This window comes from Archocentrus centrarchus, chromosome 16 (genome assembly GCF_007364275.1).
Source record: "Archocentrus centrarchus isolate MPI-CPG fArcCen1 chromosome 16, fArcCen1, whole genome shotgun sequence".
Taxonomy (NCBI): Eukaryota; Metazoa; Chordata; class Actinopteri; order Cichliformes; family Cichlidae; genus Archocentrus; species Archocentrus centrarchus.
The window spans coordinates 21,706,976-21,725,517 of NC_044361.1; the positions used below are offsets into that span (position 1 = coordinate 21,706,976).

The following is an 18,542-nucleotide window of genomic DNA, read 5'->3' on the forward strand; positions in this document are numbered from 1 at the left end:
CATATTACTGCTGTCAACACTTAAGTCCCAGTGGCATCCATGGAGTTGCTCCAGTGGTAACATGGTTGTCGCACTTGTGCAACTTCAGGATGAGTCACAGTGTGTAAATAGAAATAAAAATATTCAACTGTTCTCCTAAACACATTTCTTCAAAGCAGCGCAGTGTGGATACACTACAGTGTTAATAAGCTTAACGTAGAATATATAGTTTAAAATTGTTCCTTACAAAAAAAATCTACACTTATGAGCCTTGAGAGCAGTGCAATATTCAACAAAGTGCGTCTGTCACAGAGCGCAGTTAGCAACAACCAATCAGCAATTCCCTTACTGTCAGCTAGAGCGTGCTCGGCCTATTGAATTGCGTCTTTGGGGGGAGGTGAAATATGGTGGCGGCAATGTTATGGAGTTTCCGCTACTCCTTTCGCGTCCATGCCATCAGGTTAGGAAGCTAGCGAGTGAGCTAAGCTAGAGTCACGCTAGGCCTCCAGCAGAACCAGCGGCAGAGAAACCGAGATTACAAGCTGCCGTACCGAAGGAGACCGATATTCCTTTATGAACCTGCATGAGAGCAGTTAAAATCCCACAAATATGGTGGTTCTCAAAATTCGAGACCAGGTAAGTAACGGCTGGTATTAGACGTTTGCCTTAAGTTTGAGCTAGTGGCTGGCTAATGTTAGCCTCGATTTCAGCGTCCGCCAGTGGAATGTAATTCGAGTCTTTCGAGCTCGTCTCTGAAACGGAAGCATTTCCCTAAACTAGAATTTGAATTGTCCCCGATGAGGTGAAAGCTCGGTGAAGTGCTGCGTGTACGTTCGGAGCCCCGTTGTTGTTGCTGCTGCTATCGCGGTTGCACTCAGACACACACTTTAGCGGTTGTTGAGTTTGAAAGCAGCTAATGATGTTGTGTTTATTCCCAGCAATTAGTCCAGACCCTGCGTGAAACGCAACCAGCTAGTCCATTTGCGAAGTGACTAGTTGGTATATTGTTAAACAACGCCAAATCATGTTTTGTGTAGTCGCTTACAAGCAATTTCATCGTCGATGACCAATAATTTCCTGTAAGTGGCTGTTATGGTGAGATTATTGCCATGACAGCCAAAGCGATCTGTTGATTGTGACATTACCGTGACAGCTAAACGTTAGTGGTATATTTATGTTCGCAACACTCAGGTAGTGAGGTTTGTTTTAGATGTAAGTGTAGAAAACACTTAGATAATAATAGAGCCTTTATGCACTGATTCGTTTAACTATCTTGTTTGGTGTCACCATAGGGCAGGATAATGGAGTGATGGGATCCGGCCAAAGGTTTAAGCCAGTTTTGTGACTTTTTCTTTATTTTTAAGAGGATTTATAACCCTGTTATAGTTGGGCTCTGTCTGTAATTAGAACCCTTTAGTGTGTGCCCTTATGTAAAAACTCAAAATAAATAAATAAGACAGTTTAGATTAGTTATTAAGCTTTTTACCTAGAACAATTTATACCGTGTTAGTGGCATACAAGCAGGTAAACTGCTGTGTTATGCTTATATTTAATGTATGAGGTCACTGGTAGTGTGACAGTATTAGACATCTCTCTCTTTTTTTTAAAAGCTATTAGACACTTGACACCTACTTCGTGAAAACCAGAATAGCTCCGTGTTATCATTGTAAGAGCTTTGTTTTTCACATGTCTGCTATTCATGTCCCATATGTACGCGCATGTGTCTTTTATGGTCTGTGTGTGCTTGAATGATCTGGGCTCCTGTGAGCCGGTGGAAGTTGCCAAAGAGCTGTCTCCATGGTGATGGTATTAACTAGCTTGGCTTGTATGAAGAGAGGAGGCGCACAGTCCAGCAGTGAGAGAGGAGCACAGAAAATCTCCTGCACCACCACCACCACCACCACTCATGCAGGACACGGAGAACTGAAAACAACAAAATGCAGATCTGTGCTTCCTTTTTTTTTTTTTTAATGTGGGGCAAATTGTGCGTGAAGCACAAGTGTCCGCTTGTTTGGCTGAATTTGTCGCCAGTTAGTCCAACCTTCTTTGTGCCCTGCAGACATTCATGGGCGTTATAATAACTAAACGAGCATATTGTCCTTGTGTTTTTAAAAAGCCCCTGTATGCTGCTTGCTTGCTTTCGAGATGGCGACAGTGGTTGTACAAGTTTGTGATAACCTGATGGTTTCAGTACATGTTACAGGGAATAATGTCGCCCATATCACTGCATATGTCTTGAATGGCTGTTGATTGCTTATCCATGGCAGGGTGACCTTGATAGAGTTTTCATTTCTTGAAGAAAAACAGTGGCACTTACAATGCTCAACCTTTGGGCTATGTGCAGTAACCTCAGTATTACCACTGCCATTGCAAATCCTTTCTCTTGGGTAAAGGTGAACAGAGATGTGAGGTTGTGAATTTCTGAAATACATCAGGAAATAGTACTGAAAAAAAAACAGTTGACTGCAAATATATCTAGATGTGCTTGGTTTAATTTGTAAAGCATGTGGCTTAGGATGCCCCTTATAAACTAGACGTAGTCTTTTGTACGTACATGAGTTTTTACAAACTGCATGCATGCACATTAGCTTAATTGGCTAGCTGGGCAGCCTGGTGGATTAAATGATTGGATGCTAATGAATGCATGTACCCTGTGTACCCCATCATTCTGACTGTACAATGGAAATGATTTTAAGGAAAGGAAAGAGATGGACTTTTTAAATGATAAATAAGGTCCGTGTTTTTGTTTCCTCTCGAATAGTAGGCTTATTTAAGAGATTTTTCAAGCAAACATTTATTTAAGGCAAGTAAAGGTCAGGAGCAGATAATGTGCAGTTTCATTATACGACAAACCAGCTGCCTTCTGTCAGGGTGCTCTTGCACTTTTCATTATGTATTTTGTTTTGGGTATATGTTCTCTTAGTCATTCGAATGTTATGATTTCTCACTTATAGTGTATTGCTTATGAATATAGTTTGTAACTGTGGTTTCAACTGTAAGACCCCACACAAGGGCCTGTCAGAGAAGAGGATTTTTTTTTTTTTTACTTTTAAATGTCAGGAATGCTCTGTTTGGAAGGGATCCCCTCTACTCACTGTTGTCCCTGTCCAACCCAGCCTCTTCCTACAGGGCATGCAGTTGATCAAAGACTCCAGTGTTTCCCATATTCCCTGGTTTCAAAGCAATGCAGTGTTGCAAAATACAAACAATATTTTATTCGTGTTAATTTGTTTTTTGGAGGGGGTTGTATTTATTTCATTTGAGCATTGCAAGCATTTAGTCTGTCTAAAATGGCATGAGTAGCTGACTTTTCTTCAGGGTCATTTTTGAAAAGAAAAAGAAACGAGTGAAGCCAACAGGAGAAAGTGTTACCCACCATGAAGGGGAATATTTGTAATACTGCATTCAAGACACAGTGTGGTGTGGCAAACCATAAATGCTGAGCAACAAATGCAGACTAATATTGAAGTCATTGCTTTAATACACAACACTGACAGTTCTTTTAAGGATGTTGGCGATTAAGTGGCAGACACGTCTGCTAGGTCGAAGTTTACTGTGTTCAGATGTTCTCGGGTGCTTGACTGTCACTCTTTAGAGACGTCGCAAGTGTCATGATGGATTCTTGTCTTACAAAAAGTACATGAAAAAGAGCGATTTCTCAGATAGCTTAGGTTTTGGCATAAAACTGAACCTCTCTTGTGATTATGTTGGATGTGGTGAATTAGAGCAGCTGTGTACTTTCTTCCTTTTTTTTTTTTTCTATTTTTGATTTCTGGCAGAGTGAAAGTAAGCAGCACACTTTTCTTTTTGAACACAAGGCTGGAACTTCATTTTTGAATGCATGTATCCCTGGTAGCATGGCATGTTTTCATACCAACAGACAGTAAATGCAGAACAGTGTTAGAAAGTGGCTGCTCAGCATCAGCCATGACAGTCTGAAATGTGGAGTCATCATTTTGTTATTTGTTTTCATCTCACAAAGAAAAGTGTTCTTTTACATTCCTTCCATGGAAGGCTGACACAGTGTTGCATGTCGACAAAGAAAAGTATTGAAATCATGATGATAATTACAATTTTTTTTGTGTGTGTACATTTTCTTTCTTTTACAGCCTCCTTTGCTGAAAGCTATTTTCAACGTGGATCCTGATGAAGTGCGTTCACTTATATTCAAAAAAGAGGATGTGAACGCACAGGTAAGCCCAACAGTCACCCAAATCTACATCTGTTTCCTTGTATTATTGTTATATTTGGAAAAACACCAAACCTCTAATGTGCAATTGTCCTTGAAAGTCCTCATGCAGCTCTTTCATTCAGTTACTGTAGCATACAAAACGGCACTGCACGATCTGGTTCAGCTTTTTTTTTTTTTTTTTTTTTTTACTGCATTCCTCCTCAACATTACATATTCAGGTGGTGGTGTTTGTTTCAAAATAAGCCTGGTTTCTACTTGGTTGTGTTTCACTTAAAGGCTTTTTTCCTCAGTTTAAGCCCCACTGTGGTGTGTTTGTCAATATTTGTTTTTGCTAACACTACAGTGTTGCAAATGAAAATGAAAATATGTTTTTGTATTGTCACAACAGACCACTGCTCGTATAATGAAGAGACAGATTGCGGTGTTTACTGCAAGTTGTTCTGTTTTTGTGTAATCACTGCAGTGTCTTTCTCTTCATTTAATTTAGGACAACGAGAAGCGAACTCCATTGCATGCTGCTGCCTATCTCGGAGATGCAGAAATTATAGAGCTGTTAATTCTTTCAGGTATGTTTTCTTCTTAGTATTGATACAAAGAACACAAAAAAGTGATTTAAGACACAAATATTAGTCGAATTTTGGGTTGTCCAAATGAGTGTTTCACCAGTATTTGGAGAGATTATCTAGGTAATGGACTGAGTTAACTGCTTTTAATCACAGAAAGAAAAAAAAGTTATGCTCTTAAAATGTGAGATGTTAAAAATATTACATACACCCATTATGATCCTCCTAATTGATGCACACTACAGGGATCTAGCCAGGAGAAGTTTATAGTCCAGCAGGATCGGACAACTGCTTGCTAGTGCTAAAAGCTTCACCTGCTTGCTAATTGTTGTAATAGCGAACAGTTTCGAAAGCGGTTCGGTGACATTCTTAGCTCGGTGCAACAGTACGTCAGCCCAGCGCAGCGCCAGGCGATCAACCGCTGTCTAGAACTCTGCATCCATGATCTTCATGCTGTTGCTGGAAGTTATGGCATACTTGTTTCTCTTTCTTTCTGAGCTAAAGGTAGTGGTGAATGATTAATGCAAATATGTCTAAGTGCATAATGGTGCCTTTAAAAACTTAGTGGAATGCAAGTGATCATGTGTCTGCATTCAGTATGGTGAAATATTTCAAATGTGTCTAAACTCCTTTCAGCCTTTTCCTCACTTTCCTAATTAAGCCTTTCTTAAAAAAAAAGTTCAATCCATTCTTTTCAAAGCGTCGCACCATATGAACTGAAAGCATAAGAGTTTAAATAGTCTTTCTCTTCACTTGCAGGTGCAAGAGTAAATGCCAAAGATAACAAGTGGCTCACTCCTCTGCACCGGGCTGTGGCCTCCTGCAGTGAGGTATGTGAATTTTCCTCTGGATTCTGTTATGCACACTACATGCCACAGGTTTGCATATTCAAACAATTCAAAATGTAAACCTACGTGTTGTGTTTTCTCGCAGGAGGCTGTCCAGGTGTTGCTGAAGCATTCGGCTGATGTAAATGCCCGAGACAAAAACTGGCAGACGCCACTTCACATCGCTGCAGCTAATAAGGCCGTCCGCTGTGCTGAAGCCCTCGTCCCACTGCTCAGCAATGTGAATGTGTCAGACAGAGCAGGCCGCACTGCGCTGCACCATGCAGCCTTCAGTGGTCATCTGGAGGTAAAATACAACTGCAGGCGTTGTTAGCCACAGCTGCACTCAAGGAAGCACTTTAACATCTTTGGTGTTGATGTGATTGCACCTTAACGAATTGAAATGGCAGCTGAACATTTGGGATCAGTTGCCTCAAGAAGCGAAAGATTAATGTAGAGGGTTGATGCTGTATTGTAGCTGTGAAGTGTATGACACCCTTAAGTAATACTCATATTGATTGATTTAAAAAAAAATAAATAAATAAAATTTCTTGATGTGGTAAATATTCTGTGTACCACATGAACAGTGTGTACATTGTTTGAGGTAGGGGTGATGTTAGGGGTGTTTACCCAGCTGTTATTGTAAGTTCTGTTCCAAAGAAGTGTTTCTGCTTGCCTCATGAATGACTAGATGCAGTGGGCATTATGCCATGCACTGCAGAATAATGGCCACATATTTGCCCATTTAACAAGTGTTAGGTGAAACAAGCAACATCCACATATAGGTCTGCTGAATTTTAGTAGCGTGAGACTAACTGACCGTTTGTTCTGGTATTGAGTTGCACAGATCCGATCCAGTCATCCAAACACATCATAACATCGGGGCACACTCTTAAGTTAGAGAGGGCAGCTTTTCAATATATAATGAGCCAGATACATTGATTTGAAAGAATACAAAACACAGTTTCAGACAAGGCTTCTGACAGAGTGGGCTCTCTACACTCAGTCATAAATTGTGGTTATGACTGAGTGCGTATATAACACGCTCAAGGGTGCTATATACGCAGAAAGTGCTTGACATATCATGTGTCTGGATGCAAATGACCCATTGCGGTCTCATACATGCATGCAAATAAGCTATCTGAAAAGTTGCTCATCAAGAGTTCGTGCAAATATAGTATATACAAGCTATTCAGAGCACCTTCTAGGTATACAGTAATGTTCCAGTCCAACTCATCAAATATGAACAGTGTGTAACAAGTGTAGTCCATGTGAATCTTAGGAACAGTACCCCGCCACACTACAGCTTATTTGGAAATGGAAACTTTCACGTTTAATGTTATTTTATTTGTTTTATTGGCATACCTGAACTGAGTGTGTGCCAAAAGGTGACAAGGTTTCTCAACTCATGTTTGCTCAGCAAGTTAAAAAATAACTTTAGAGCTCCCTGTAGGGATTTGTATTATATTAAATGGAAGATAGGTGTATGCATGTATGTGATATTAACAAGTCAATTGATCCAAGAGCCCTAAGATTAAGGCATTAAACTCATATAATTATTGTATACACCCTGCATACAGTATATGTAAGTGGCCACAGTTAGGTAGGTAGGTTCATGTTGCAGCTTCCCTGATATTTTGTCTCATTGTTCCTTTTTTTTTTTCCCTGTTATGCTGCTTTTAGATGGTGAGGCTCTTGCTCTCCAGAGGGGCCAACATCAACGCTTTTGACAAGAAGGACCGCCGTGCAATCCACTGGGCCGCCTACATGGGTATATTTTTTTTTTTTAAAAAAACCAAAAAAAAACAGAATCAGTCATGGAGATTTTTTACATGTTAACTTCAGAAATACCTTTCTTCTTGAGGTCAATATAAGCTTAGATTGGAAGGGGGGGGGGGGGGGGGGGGGGGTGTAACCCCTTTGGTCATGATACAGGAATTGGTGGGGAAAAAATTCATCTTCTGCCTACATAATCTTTTTAGGTAGGAGATGTCAGAAAATGAATATTACAGTGCAATATATAACTAGAAAGTGATGTACACAATCATGTACGCAGTGACTGAAGGTTAATGAAAACAAGCTATTAAGATGTTTTTAAGTATTGGCATTAGAATAGATGTTATATAAGCAAAAAGATTTCTAATATCTTTGTGTAAGCATTATTTATGTAATTAAACCTCTTTTTGTCTTCAGGGCACATAGAAGTGGTGAAGCTGCTGGTGTCACATGGAGCTGAGGTGGCCTGCAAAGATAAGAAATCTTACACCCCCCTACACACGGCAGCCTCTAGTGGAATGATCAGCATTGTCAAATACCTCCTGGACTTGGGGGTGGATGTAGGTTCCACCCACAAGCTTTTTGCCATCGCACAGTAGGCGCTGCTATACTGTATGAGCTGAACAGGAGAGATGTGTTTCAATGAAGGCCCTATGTTGTGTATTATAATATTACTCTCATTGTACACTCTGTCTAATAAATAAAGGCATTCTATTCTAACAGTTCTGTATGTGATGCAATTTGTCCTTACTGTTTTAATTACCCTTTTCTTCCCTGGCTTTCTAGATCAATGAGCCCAATGCATATGGCAACACCCCCCTCCACGTGGCCTGCTACAACGGGCAAGATGTGGTCGTGAACGAGCTCATAGAATGTGGAGCCAACGTTAACCAGGTGAATGAGAAAGGCTTTGCACCTCTGCATTTCACCGCCGCCTCACGTCACGGAGCGCTCTGCCTGGAGCTCCTGGTGTGCAACGGGGCAGATGTGAACATCAAGGTGAGGGAAGCGGATTTGTTTGCCATTAAACTTTATAGTAAAAAAGGCATAACAATAGCCTAAGTTGTGGGACAATACATTTTTGTTTCAATTCAGAGTAAAGATGGGAAGACTCCACTCCACATGACAGCAATCCATGGGAGGTTTTCAAGGTCTCAAGCAATCATAGAGAATGGTGAGCTGTTCTGAAAAATCTGCTTCACAGAGTTTTCTCATGATCGACGCAAAAGCAAAAACTGCTTTTTAGTGTAACAGCAGCTAAGTGATTTCTTTCTTTCTTTGTTTTTTTCCCCTGAAGGTGCGGAAATTGACTGTGAAGATAAGAATGGAAACACACCACTACACATTGCAGCTCGATACGGACATGAACTCCTCATCAACACTCTCGTTACCAACAGAGCTGACACAGCTAAGTACGTGACCTTTCTGCTGCTTTTTCAGTGAAGTCTTATCAATTTATATCGCAGAGCCTTTCCAAGGCAGACATGTGATGTTTGTTCTGTAAGTCATACAAATGGTTAAGTGCTTTTATTAGTCATTTTCTATCCCCACTTTAGCGACACTGTTGTGTCCTATTTGTATGATACAAGATGAAGCTTTTTCTCTCTCTCTCTCTCCCTCTCTCTCTTTATTTAGACGAGGAATTCACGGCATGTTCCCTCTGCATTTAGCTGCTCTCAGTGGCTTCTCTGACTGCTGCAGAAAGCTCCTGTCTTCAGGTGAACAGCACTCACCTTTACTCAAGCTTACACTGCCTTTAGTGCAAAATGACACAAGACTCACATTTAAATGGTCTGGAAATTCCTGACAGAATAAAGTCCAACAATACATCCTCTGTGCTGTAAAATATAATATAAGTAGAATGCATCTTCTTCATAATCCTTTACCCTGTGCAGGATTTGATATTGATACACCTGATGACTTTGGGAGGACCTGTTTACATGCTGCAGCTGCTGGAGGGTAAGTACGGGACAATTGAATATCGTGTTTAATATTGTCTGTAATCGTTAAGAGTTTAACAAAAAAAATGAAAGAATTTTTAACTTAGAGGTTGCTCCTGTCTATTTGTCTAACCCCCTCAGAAACCTGGAATGTCTCAATCTTCTCCTCAACTGTGGGGCTGACTTTAACAGAAAGGACAGCTTTGGCAGGTTTGTAGTGTTTAATGATGGATTTGGATCAGGAGTCAAATTTGAACAGGGAACTGAGCTATGTTTGCTTTTCCAGGACCCCTCTGCACTATGCTGCTGCCAATTGTAACTACCAGTGCCTGTTTACTCTGGTGGGCTCTGGGGCCAGCGTCAACGACCTAGACGAGCGGGGCTGCACTCCTCTCCACTACGCCGCTGCCTCTGACACAGATGGAAAGTCAGTCAATCCTTTTTATTAAAAATGGTGGATGTTGTGTGGGAGGTGTCTCATGTTTGTGGGTTTTCATAGATAGAAGTAAAAATGATGACCTGCGTTATCATTTATGCTGAGTAACAATTTATGACTAGAAGCCAGTATGTTGTTTCCTTGACAACAACTTCTTTATGTCTACAGGTGCCTGGAATATTTACTGAGAAATGATGCAAATCCAGGGATCCGGGACAATCAGGGCTACAATGCTGTGCACTACGCCTCGGCGTACGGACATCGCCTTTGTCTGGAGCTGGTAAGAACTTCATTTCAGAGTACATGGCACTTAACCACCTGTAATCTTCCTGTTTTCATATTTACATTTTGTGGAATTCTGTTTAATTCATTGTCCATTTTTTTCATGCATTCTTCAACAGATTGCAAGTGAAACACCCCTAGATGTGGTAAGTTGATTTTTACTTTCCTATATTGGACATTTTTTAAGGCTCTTTTAGTGCTGTTGATTTGATTGTGGTCCAAAGAGTTGTTGACCCACCCTGTCATATAAGTTATTGGCATTATACGGGTCAATGAGTGAATCACTCAGGAAGGGCTCTCAAGACTGTGTTTAGGTGGCTGATAGTTGGTGTCTGGCCTCCTTTACACCTCCTTAAGTCGTCTGTGTTCTCTGGACCACAGTGTTGTTCTGCCTGCTTCTCCCCAGTTAATGTCTGAGCTTCTATTTTATGTCTCTTTGCTGACTTAATGAAAGTCCGGTTTGGATAGTATTCTACTATTGTGTGTGTTCCTTTTCTAGCCCTTCTCCCTTTCAGGGAATTTTTTCTGCCTAGTTGTGTGAGGTTCTGATAGCCCCAAGGTTTTGTTACAGTGGGTGGTGGTCTGTGTATGTGGGTTTGCAGTAAACATCAGTGTTCCAGCTACCATCCTCCTCAGTGAGCGCTTCACAGTCACATAATGTTAACCTGTTTTTTTTTCTTGGTATCCTCCCTGGTGAACTTGATGTTCCGTCCACTGTGTTGAATGATTGGTGAAATTTCTTGGGCTTGTAGAAGTGAAGAAGCCTCTCACAAGAAAGGTGAAATTTCTCCATGAACCTAAAAAGAAATTTCAACTCAAGTGTTTAAGACTACCATGACCTGGGTGACGGAGGTCTTGATTATATTTTCCACACCTGCAGATCTGCATGAGCCCAAGTAATGTAAATTTTGTCATCAAACACTGAGCGCAAGGGTCTCTACAGATGTTTGCTTGCTTGACCATTTTTCGTGACCACGCAGACTCATCTGCAGACTTTTGGTTACGATGCATCAACTGTGCGTGAGCCCCAAGCAGCGCACTTAAAGGGAAACTTCAAAGAAATATAACAGGAATGACTTCTCAGCCATTGGGTCTCCAGCTCTCCATGTCTTTGTCTGCAGCAGAGTATAATCAAAACTTGAGAATCTACATACATATTTTTATGTATATAAAATATGTCAGCGCTGTAGTAGTAGTAGTAGTGAGGTGCAAATAGGAAAGTAAGTAATATCTGAAACAGGTTCTAATTTGTGTCTTTGTTTATTCAGCTAATGGAAACTTCAGGGACAGACATCCTGAACGATGCCGATGTCAGAGCCCCCGTCAGCCCCCTGCATCTTGCTGTGAGTAATTTGAAACACTTGCTTTTAACCTTCTGGTGAATAATACATGTCAATATCTTCAGTTTTAACTTTCTGATGGAAATTCACCTTTCAGGCGTACCATGGTCACCATCAAGCTATGGAAGTTCTGGTGCAGTCTCTGCTGGATCTAGATGTGAGAAACAGCCAAGGGCGCACACCCCTGGACCTGGCTGCCTTCAAAGGGCATGTGGAGTGTGTGGATGTCCTAATCAACCAGGGAGCCTCCATCTTGGTGAAAGATTACACCTTGAAGCGAACCCCTATACATGCTGCAGGTATGGTGAACCTGGTGGTGCAAACTTATGAAATTTCCCTTTCTCAGAAAAATGAGACCCAAATAAAACATGACGAGTAATACGGCTTATCCTTTCCTGCAGCTACCAATGGTCACTCAGAATGTTTGCGTTTGCTCATTGGAAATGCTGATCTTCAGAGTGCAGTAGACATTCAAGATGGGAATGGACAGTAAGCTAAATGAATATCTTTTTATACATTTTTCCATTCTCGTTGTAAAGTAATTGCTAACATTACTGTCTAATATCTCTTAGAACTCCTCTGATGCTGGCAGTCTTGAGTGGACATACAGATTGTGTGTATTCTCTGCTGAATAAAGGAGCCAGTGTAGAAGCCAAAGACAAGTGGGGCAGGACAGCCCTGCATAGAGGGGTAAGTAAATGTCATTATTCTTACAGTGTACTTTGCTGGACATAACTTTGTCAGACGTTTGTATTTTGCTGCCACTACCAAACTTCACGTGTATTTCTCAGCCTTTGTGTAATGCAATGATATGAATGTGTGACTTTATAAAAGGAGTTTTTGTGTTATCTTTTTTAACCTAAAAGAAATGGTAGTAAAAAATTGTTTACTTTTGCTTTTTTTATTCAAAATGCATCATCAAAACTGCTATTTTTATCTATTATCTATTTTTTCTAGTCTTGCTTTTAGAAGTATTGCAAAGGTCAGACCAATATTTCCCAATAACTTAACACCCTAATTTTCTCCTGATTTAGATTATTGCAACTCATTGTATGCATGTGTAAATGATGCAGCAGTATCCACAGTATCTACAGTTAGTACAAAACAGCAGCCAGACTGCTCAAAAACACTTGACACAGGGAACATATCACTCCAGTCCTTGCAGAATTACGTTTAAATCACTACATGGTATGTCTCCACTTTATATCTCAGAACTCTTAACACCTTACACCACTCCCAGACCACTCTGATCAGATAATCAATTACTGTTAAATATTCCACAGTCCAGGCTTAAAACAAAGGGGGGGGGGGGGGGGGGGACCATGCATTCATTGTTTAAGCCTTCGCGCTGTGGAACAAACTCCCTCTTACTATTAGATCAGCACAATCAGTTCCACATTTTAAAAAAAAAACTTCTGAAAATCCATCTGTATGGATTGGCTTTATATAATGTTTTAGTATTAGGCACCTCAATTAAAAATCTTCTTTTGGTCTGTAATTTGAATGGAGCAACCTTACACAGATACTATAAGGACAAGCTCTGTTTTTGTCTTTTATCATTTACATTAGTTACCTCCAAAAGGACAACCCTAAAAAAAATGTATTTCAAACCTCATTGTCAGCTGTTGACAATGACAGAAAAGAGCAGAAGTTTAAAACTTGTAACGCTCAGCATCCTTGGACTCCAAGCAAAGGACCTGGAAATGAAGTTAACCTCAAAGACGCTGAAGGAAACACTTACTGGCACAGTGGGAGTGTCGTACTGTTCCACTGTGCTGTGTTTCTGCACAGATAGGCTCTACTTGGACATCAGACATGTCAGCATGTAATGAAAAGAAAACTTTGCCAAGTATTAGGCATCGGCATCTGCTTTGGGATTGTGTGGCAGATACTGGCATAGAAAGCACTGGTAGGGAGGGAAGAATATGTACCCCTAAATACTTGCAAATTGTAGATTCAGAAGTCCTGCAGGCAGTCAACATACTGAAAGTGAGAAGAGGCTGATTTCTACAGACTCTGAAGATGACCTTAAAATGTACCATGAGCAACTTAAAGAACCACACACTGACATTTGTGGAGGGATGATTGTTAAAAATTGGGTAGTGCTGTGAGTGAATGGTTTCTATGAAACAGGATTTTTATTCGGTACATACAGCTGTATTCGAGAAATGAACGAGCCATCGGTAAAACCTGTTTTCTGTTCTCAGGCGGTGACTGGCCATGAGGAATGTGTGGAAGCCTTGCTTCAGCACAGCGCCAATTTCCTGGTGCGAGACTGTAAAGGGCGCACACCCATCCACCTGGCAGCAGCGTGTGGACACATAGGGGTACTGGGAGGCCTTCTGCATGCTGCCCAATCAGTGGAAACACTCCCTGTCTTAACAGACAACCAAGGCTACACCCCACTGCACTGGGCCTGCTACAATGGTACAGAGAAGAGGGCCTTGATAACCCTCAGTATAGATAAAGAAATGTACATGTGATGTTTAGAAAATGCAAGCATGGCACTAAGTACAGTAGATTAATATAATGGAGCACCTAAGCAAATGTAGATGGAAAATGGCCAAGCACATCTTTTCTGTGTGAATTGCTTGCTCCTCATACATTTCTGTTAAGCACCTCTTTAGGCTAGTTTTGACACATTCTGGTAAAGGTAAAAGTTTAAAGACAGCTATTATTATCAGCACCTTGTGATGTGAAGGCCGTCATCGCTAATGCTTTTGTTCCTGCAGGTCACGATACGTGTGTGGAGGTTTTGCTGGAACAAGAGGTTTTTCACAAGGCCGAAGGCAATTCTTTCAGCCCCCTCCACTGTGCTGTGTAAGATCTACAGCTGTCTTCTCTTTACAGCAACGTGTGTAAGGACAGAACATCTAACGGATTAAAGAGTTGTTCTTTTTTTTATTTTTGTCTTTATTCTTTTAGGATCCATGACAATGAAGGTGCTGCTGAGATGCTGATAGACACTCTGGGCCCTGCTATTGTCAATGCCAAAGACAGTAAAAACAGGTATATTTGATGTTACAAGAAAAAGAAAAAAATTACAGCCTTGATACATTTGTAACACCTGATTCTGGGAGCCTATTCTTGGGAAGTGAAAGTTCATATCACTGATTAAATATTGAGCCTTGCTTTGATGTTGCATGTGCAGGACCCCGCTGCACGCAGCAGCCTTCACTGACCATGTGGAGTGTCTCCAGCTGCTGCTGAGCCACAACGCTCAGGTCAACAGTGTAGACGCCGCGGGGAAGACACCACTCATGATGGCTGCTGAGAACGGCCAGACCAATGCTGTTGGTACGAATACTTTAACTACTACATTGGCAAATATCACAGTGGGACACACTAATCAGTGCAAGATTGAATCAATAAACTGCTTTACTGAATTAATTTGATTTTGTTCTTCCTGCGTTTGACCATGTCACCATTAGAGGTGTTGGTGAGCAGTGCAAAAGCAGATCTCACTCTACAGGATGCTGCAAAGAACACTGCACTTCACCTGGCCTGCAGTAAGGTGTGTAGTACCACATGGTCACACTGTTCTCTCACTCTGCACAGTGTCTTGCTGAAGTATGTGTTTTAATATGATAAAAGATGTGTGTTTACTGCTCTGCATGGCTCGTTCTGATCCCTATCACACTACACACATTTCCTTTAGGGACATGAAACCAGTGCCTTGTTGATATTGGAGAAGATTACAGACAGAAACCTCATAAATGCTACTAACGCCGCCTTACAGACGTACGTATCACTTGTTTCATATTAGTACCTCTCCTCTTGTTGCATTATTGTGGATAATTGAATTGTTAAAGTCGAGATGCACAAAAGAAATTCTAATTTGTCGACTTGCACTCGTCAGCACATCAAAAGATTTCTCTGTCTTTTAAGGCCTCTACATGTGGCTGCAAGAAATGGCCTGACGGTGGTGGTGCAAGAGCTGCTTGCAAAGGGAGCGAGTGTCCTTGCAGTTGATGAAAATGGTAAATTCACTGAAGTATTTTTCATTTTTATTATATAGCATCAATATAAAGGTTTCAGGCTCTTATAGTCCAGTGTGAAATGTGTGCATCATTGGACACCGCAGGATTAGCAGCTAATGGCAAATGTTTTCTTACAATCTGATAAGTTTATTTTTCCTGTTTAAAATAATTCTACATTTTCAACATTTCCTTAAATGTCACCTTTTATCCACAGTATTCCTGACTCCGCCCCACTACCCATAATTCATAGCGGAAACCGGTTGTTTACTTCCGTTTGCGCCGTTGTTCACGGTTGCGGGCTTACACACTTGCCGTTCAGTTTAACATTTTAACACTGCAGTTTCTTTTACCTGGCCTAAATGGTACCACATCGGAGGTGGAGACATTGCAAGGATGTTTTAAAAAGCAGCGAGGTAACAGTGCCTCACCCATTACTTCTGTAAATGACATGAAATTATGGCCTGAAGTCAGCTACATCCACATTATCAGTTACCTTGTTTTTTCCGAAGGTGTTGATGGCGGGGAAATCGCGTAATTATAAGAGCACCAGATTACCTTCAAAGCAATAAAATCAATAAAGTAACGCTTAACAAACAAGGCAACGCTGTTTTCCTTAAAGCAGCTGTAGAGCCGAGCCAGAGCATCAGCCAAGCTAAGCATCCCTTAGCATGGGTCATGCTAAGGGAAAGTGGAGCGGTGGAGACAGTCAGCTGTTCCTGTACCGCTGATTAGGGAAATCATGTAGTGATGCTGCAGCTATTCTGTGGAAGGTATATCAATTATCTGGATATCAGAGTGTTCAGATCACTGAAACAGAAACACTGGACTGGCTGAAGGCTGTGATCAGGGAGACACGCAGCTGTCATCTTGCTAACTGCTACGTGTCTACATGAAGGCACGCATTGTTTAAGCTTTGTGCAGGCTGTATGCTGTAGTGTCACACTAAAAATAAAATAACGTTAAAAAAAAAAAAGAGGCTGTACATTAAAGGAAAACTTAAAACATAAGGAGAAAATACAGTAATAGGATGTGCAACTGAGTAGTATAATTTGGGGGAAAAAGAACAAATTTACAGAATAAAATAATTTGAAAAAATGTACAGACTGATGTAGTGACAACCGACAACAGCACAAGTTGAATCCGAGCTCATGTTCCAACTAATAAAGCCGCCTGTTACAGCACAAAGTAACCGAATTTTGTCATTAACTCTGGCTCTAACTTTGGGTAACCGGAAGTATAAAACCGAACAGCGGAAGTAGCAGCCTGTCATGGCAGCCTACGTGTGCTCTTCCAGAAACCTGTGGATAAGAGGAAAGGTCAATATTTTATAGATCAAATAGTAAATTGATAAAAATCATTAGTAATTGCAGCCCTAATGCTCTGACATATGTTTGTTTTACTGTGCACCCTGCTGCAATACCAGCCCTGTTTTCTGAAACACTGCATTAATTTCATACGGCATAAAGCATTGTTGTGGTGTTATTTCCTCAGGTTACACACCCGCCTTGGCTTGTGCCCCCAACAAAGATGTGGCAGACTGCCTAGCCCTCATCCTGGCCACCATGATGCCTGTGTCTCCCTGCACCCCAGCACCTACCCTCCCTTTCAGTGCCATTAACCACTACACTACCAGCCCCTCCAAGAGCGTCACCTTCGACAGCCTGCCCGTGCTGCGTACCGAGCACAGCTCCTACTGCAGCTTCAATAACATCGGCCACCACGACGGCTTCTACAAAGACGAGGAGCTCAACGACTCAGATTCAGAGACGTACTGAGGGGAATGGAGAACGTGCATAAACACACTGTGTCTTAAAAATCACCCACTGCGAGTTTAGGAGGGCAGAATGAGACACAAACCCCCACAGGAGCCTTAAGAGTCTGCCACCCTCACCCTCACCCCCCACAATCACCACCACCGGAGAGCAAGCGAGGGAGGAGGCGCAGCAGGCTGGCCCACACTCATCGCAACCTCATCTAGCACTAGGTGTTCTTCAATTGATACTGGACCTCAGTAACCACTGCTTTACCAACATGGACTTCTTGAGTGCTGACACCTGTACTTGTTGGGCAGACGGCAACCTTTTTAAGGCAATAACATGCTGTAGAGGGGTGGTTGCACATCAGAGAGCTAAACCTACAGGGACCAAGAGACATGGATGCATTTTAACCCAGTTTTAACTGTGCAAATGAGACTGAAAAAGTTTGGGTTCATCGGCGGTTCGCTGTGTCTGTTAGTGTGTGTTTGGGGGGGGGTTCGTTGGTTTATATCTGCACACTACACCCCTTCAAGTCTGTATAAGTCATACTGGGGGAAAGATCATTTATTTTTTGAGATCAAATTTTTATTACACCCATTTTTCATGTCTTAAATTCTTTATCCTCTAGAGAAAAATCTGATCTGAGTGATTTCAGAACATTTGATATGCGCACCGGGTTATTAGGTTGAGCAACCTTAACTTTGTACATTGACTTGTCCATTGCGGTTTAGTCTTTGAAGAATAAATTATTTGTGTACTTCTGGTCCCTTTTATGTGTTCATTTTGTGCCTTCATTAGTTACTGAGAAAGGATGGTTTTGTAGAGGCAGCTGTGAAAGTACGGGGGTGCACACTAGGTAAGTATTTTAACATTTGTAAGAAGCACTGATCCCATACTGAGGTATTTACACTCAGCTTTGTGAGGAGAAACACTGTAAGCCAATGATAGGACAGCGTTTGATTTTTGTTTTGTTTTTCTGTCTGAATTTTTTTTTTTTTTTTGCTCTTAGTCAATGTATTGACTTTTGCTTGCTTTAACTTCCAAAAAAAAAAGAAAACAAGAGAAACCACTCGATTGTACCTTGATTCAAGCATTCACAGTTTTGTTTGTTGAAAAAAATGCTTTTAACTGGAATGATGTAAATTACATTTGCTAGCTTCGTTAGAATGGAAGTGTTTTTCTTTTCTTTTCCTTGCTTTTTTTTTTCATGAAGAAGAATGAAACTAGCATGTACATAGGGGAAAATGACTGTGAATTCAAATCCCAATGAATTCTTTCAGTACTGAGATATGCTGTATATTTTATGAGTAATAAAGAAATGAGTTATTTAATAATGAACTTAATTTATATTTTTGTGAAATGCTGCCTTTATTTCTGTTTGAAGTCACATACAGTGCTATACAAAAGTCGTGGGCCAGCCTTCATTTCTTTATATTTTGCTAGGGAAATGGGTGCAGTGATTTATTGAAA

The 18,542-nt window shown here is 41.0% G+C and overlaps 1 protein-coding gene across 1 annotated transcript; it reads left to right on the forward strand.

The window, feature by feature from the left end:
• Nucleotides 1-349: 349 nt before the first annotated feature.
• ankrd28b (ankyrin repeat domain 28b) lies at nucleotides 350-17,835 on the forward strand. Its single transcript, XM_030749496.1, has 28 exons — nucleotides 350-615; nucleotides 4,089-4,172; nucleotides 4,659-4,737; nucleotides 5,494-5,564; nucleotides 5,668-5,868; nucleotides 7,245-7,332; nucleotides 7,755-7,897; nucleotides 8,124-8,336; nucleotides 8,433-8,511; nucleotides 8,635-8,749; nucleotides 8,973-9,055; nucleotides 9,233-9,296; nucleotides 9,419-9,487; nucleotides 9,564-9,704; nucleotides 9,882-9,993; nucleotides 10,115-10,141; nucleotides 11,264-11,338; nucleotides 11,433-11,634; nucleotides 11,737-11,824; nucleotides 11,908-12,025; nucleotides 13,543-13,762; nucleotides 14,068-14,155; nucleotides 14,261-14,344; nucleotides 14,487-14,632; nucleotides 14,767-14,849; nucleotides 14,994-15,076; nucleotides 15,224-15,315; nucleotides 16,807-17,835. Exons 1-28 carry the CDS (start codon nucleotides 589-591, stop codon nucleotides 17,088-17,090), a joined length of 3,159 nt encoding a protein of 1,052 aa, XP_030605356.1. The 5' UTR covers nucleotides 350-588; the 3' UTR covers nucleotides 17,091-17,835.
• The last annotated feature ends 707 nt before the right edge of the window (nucleotides 17,836-18,542 follow it).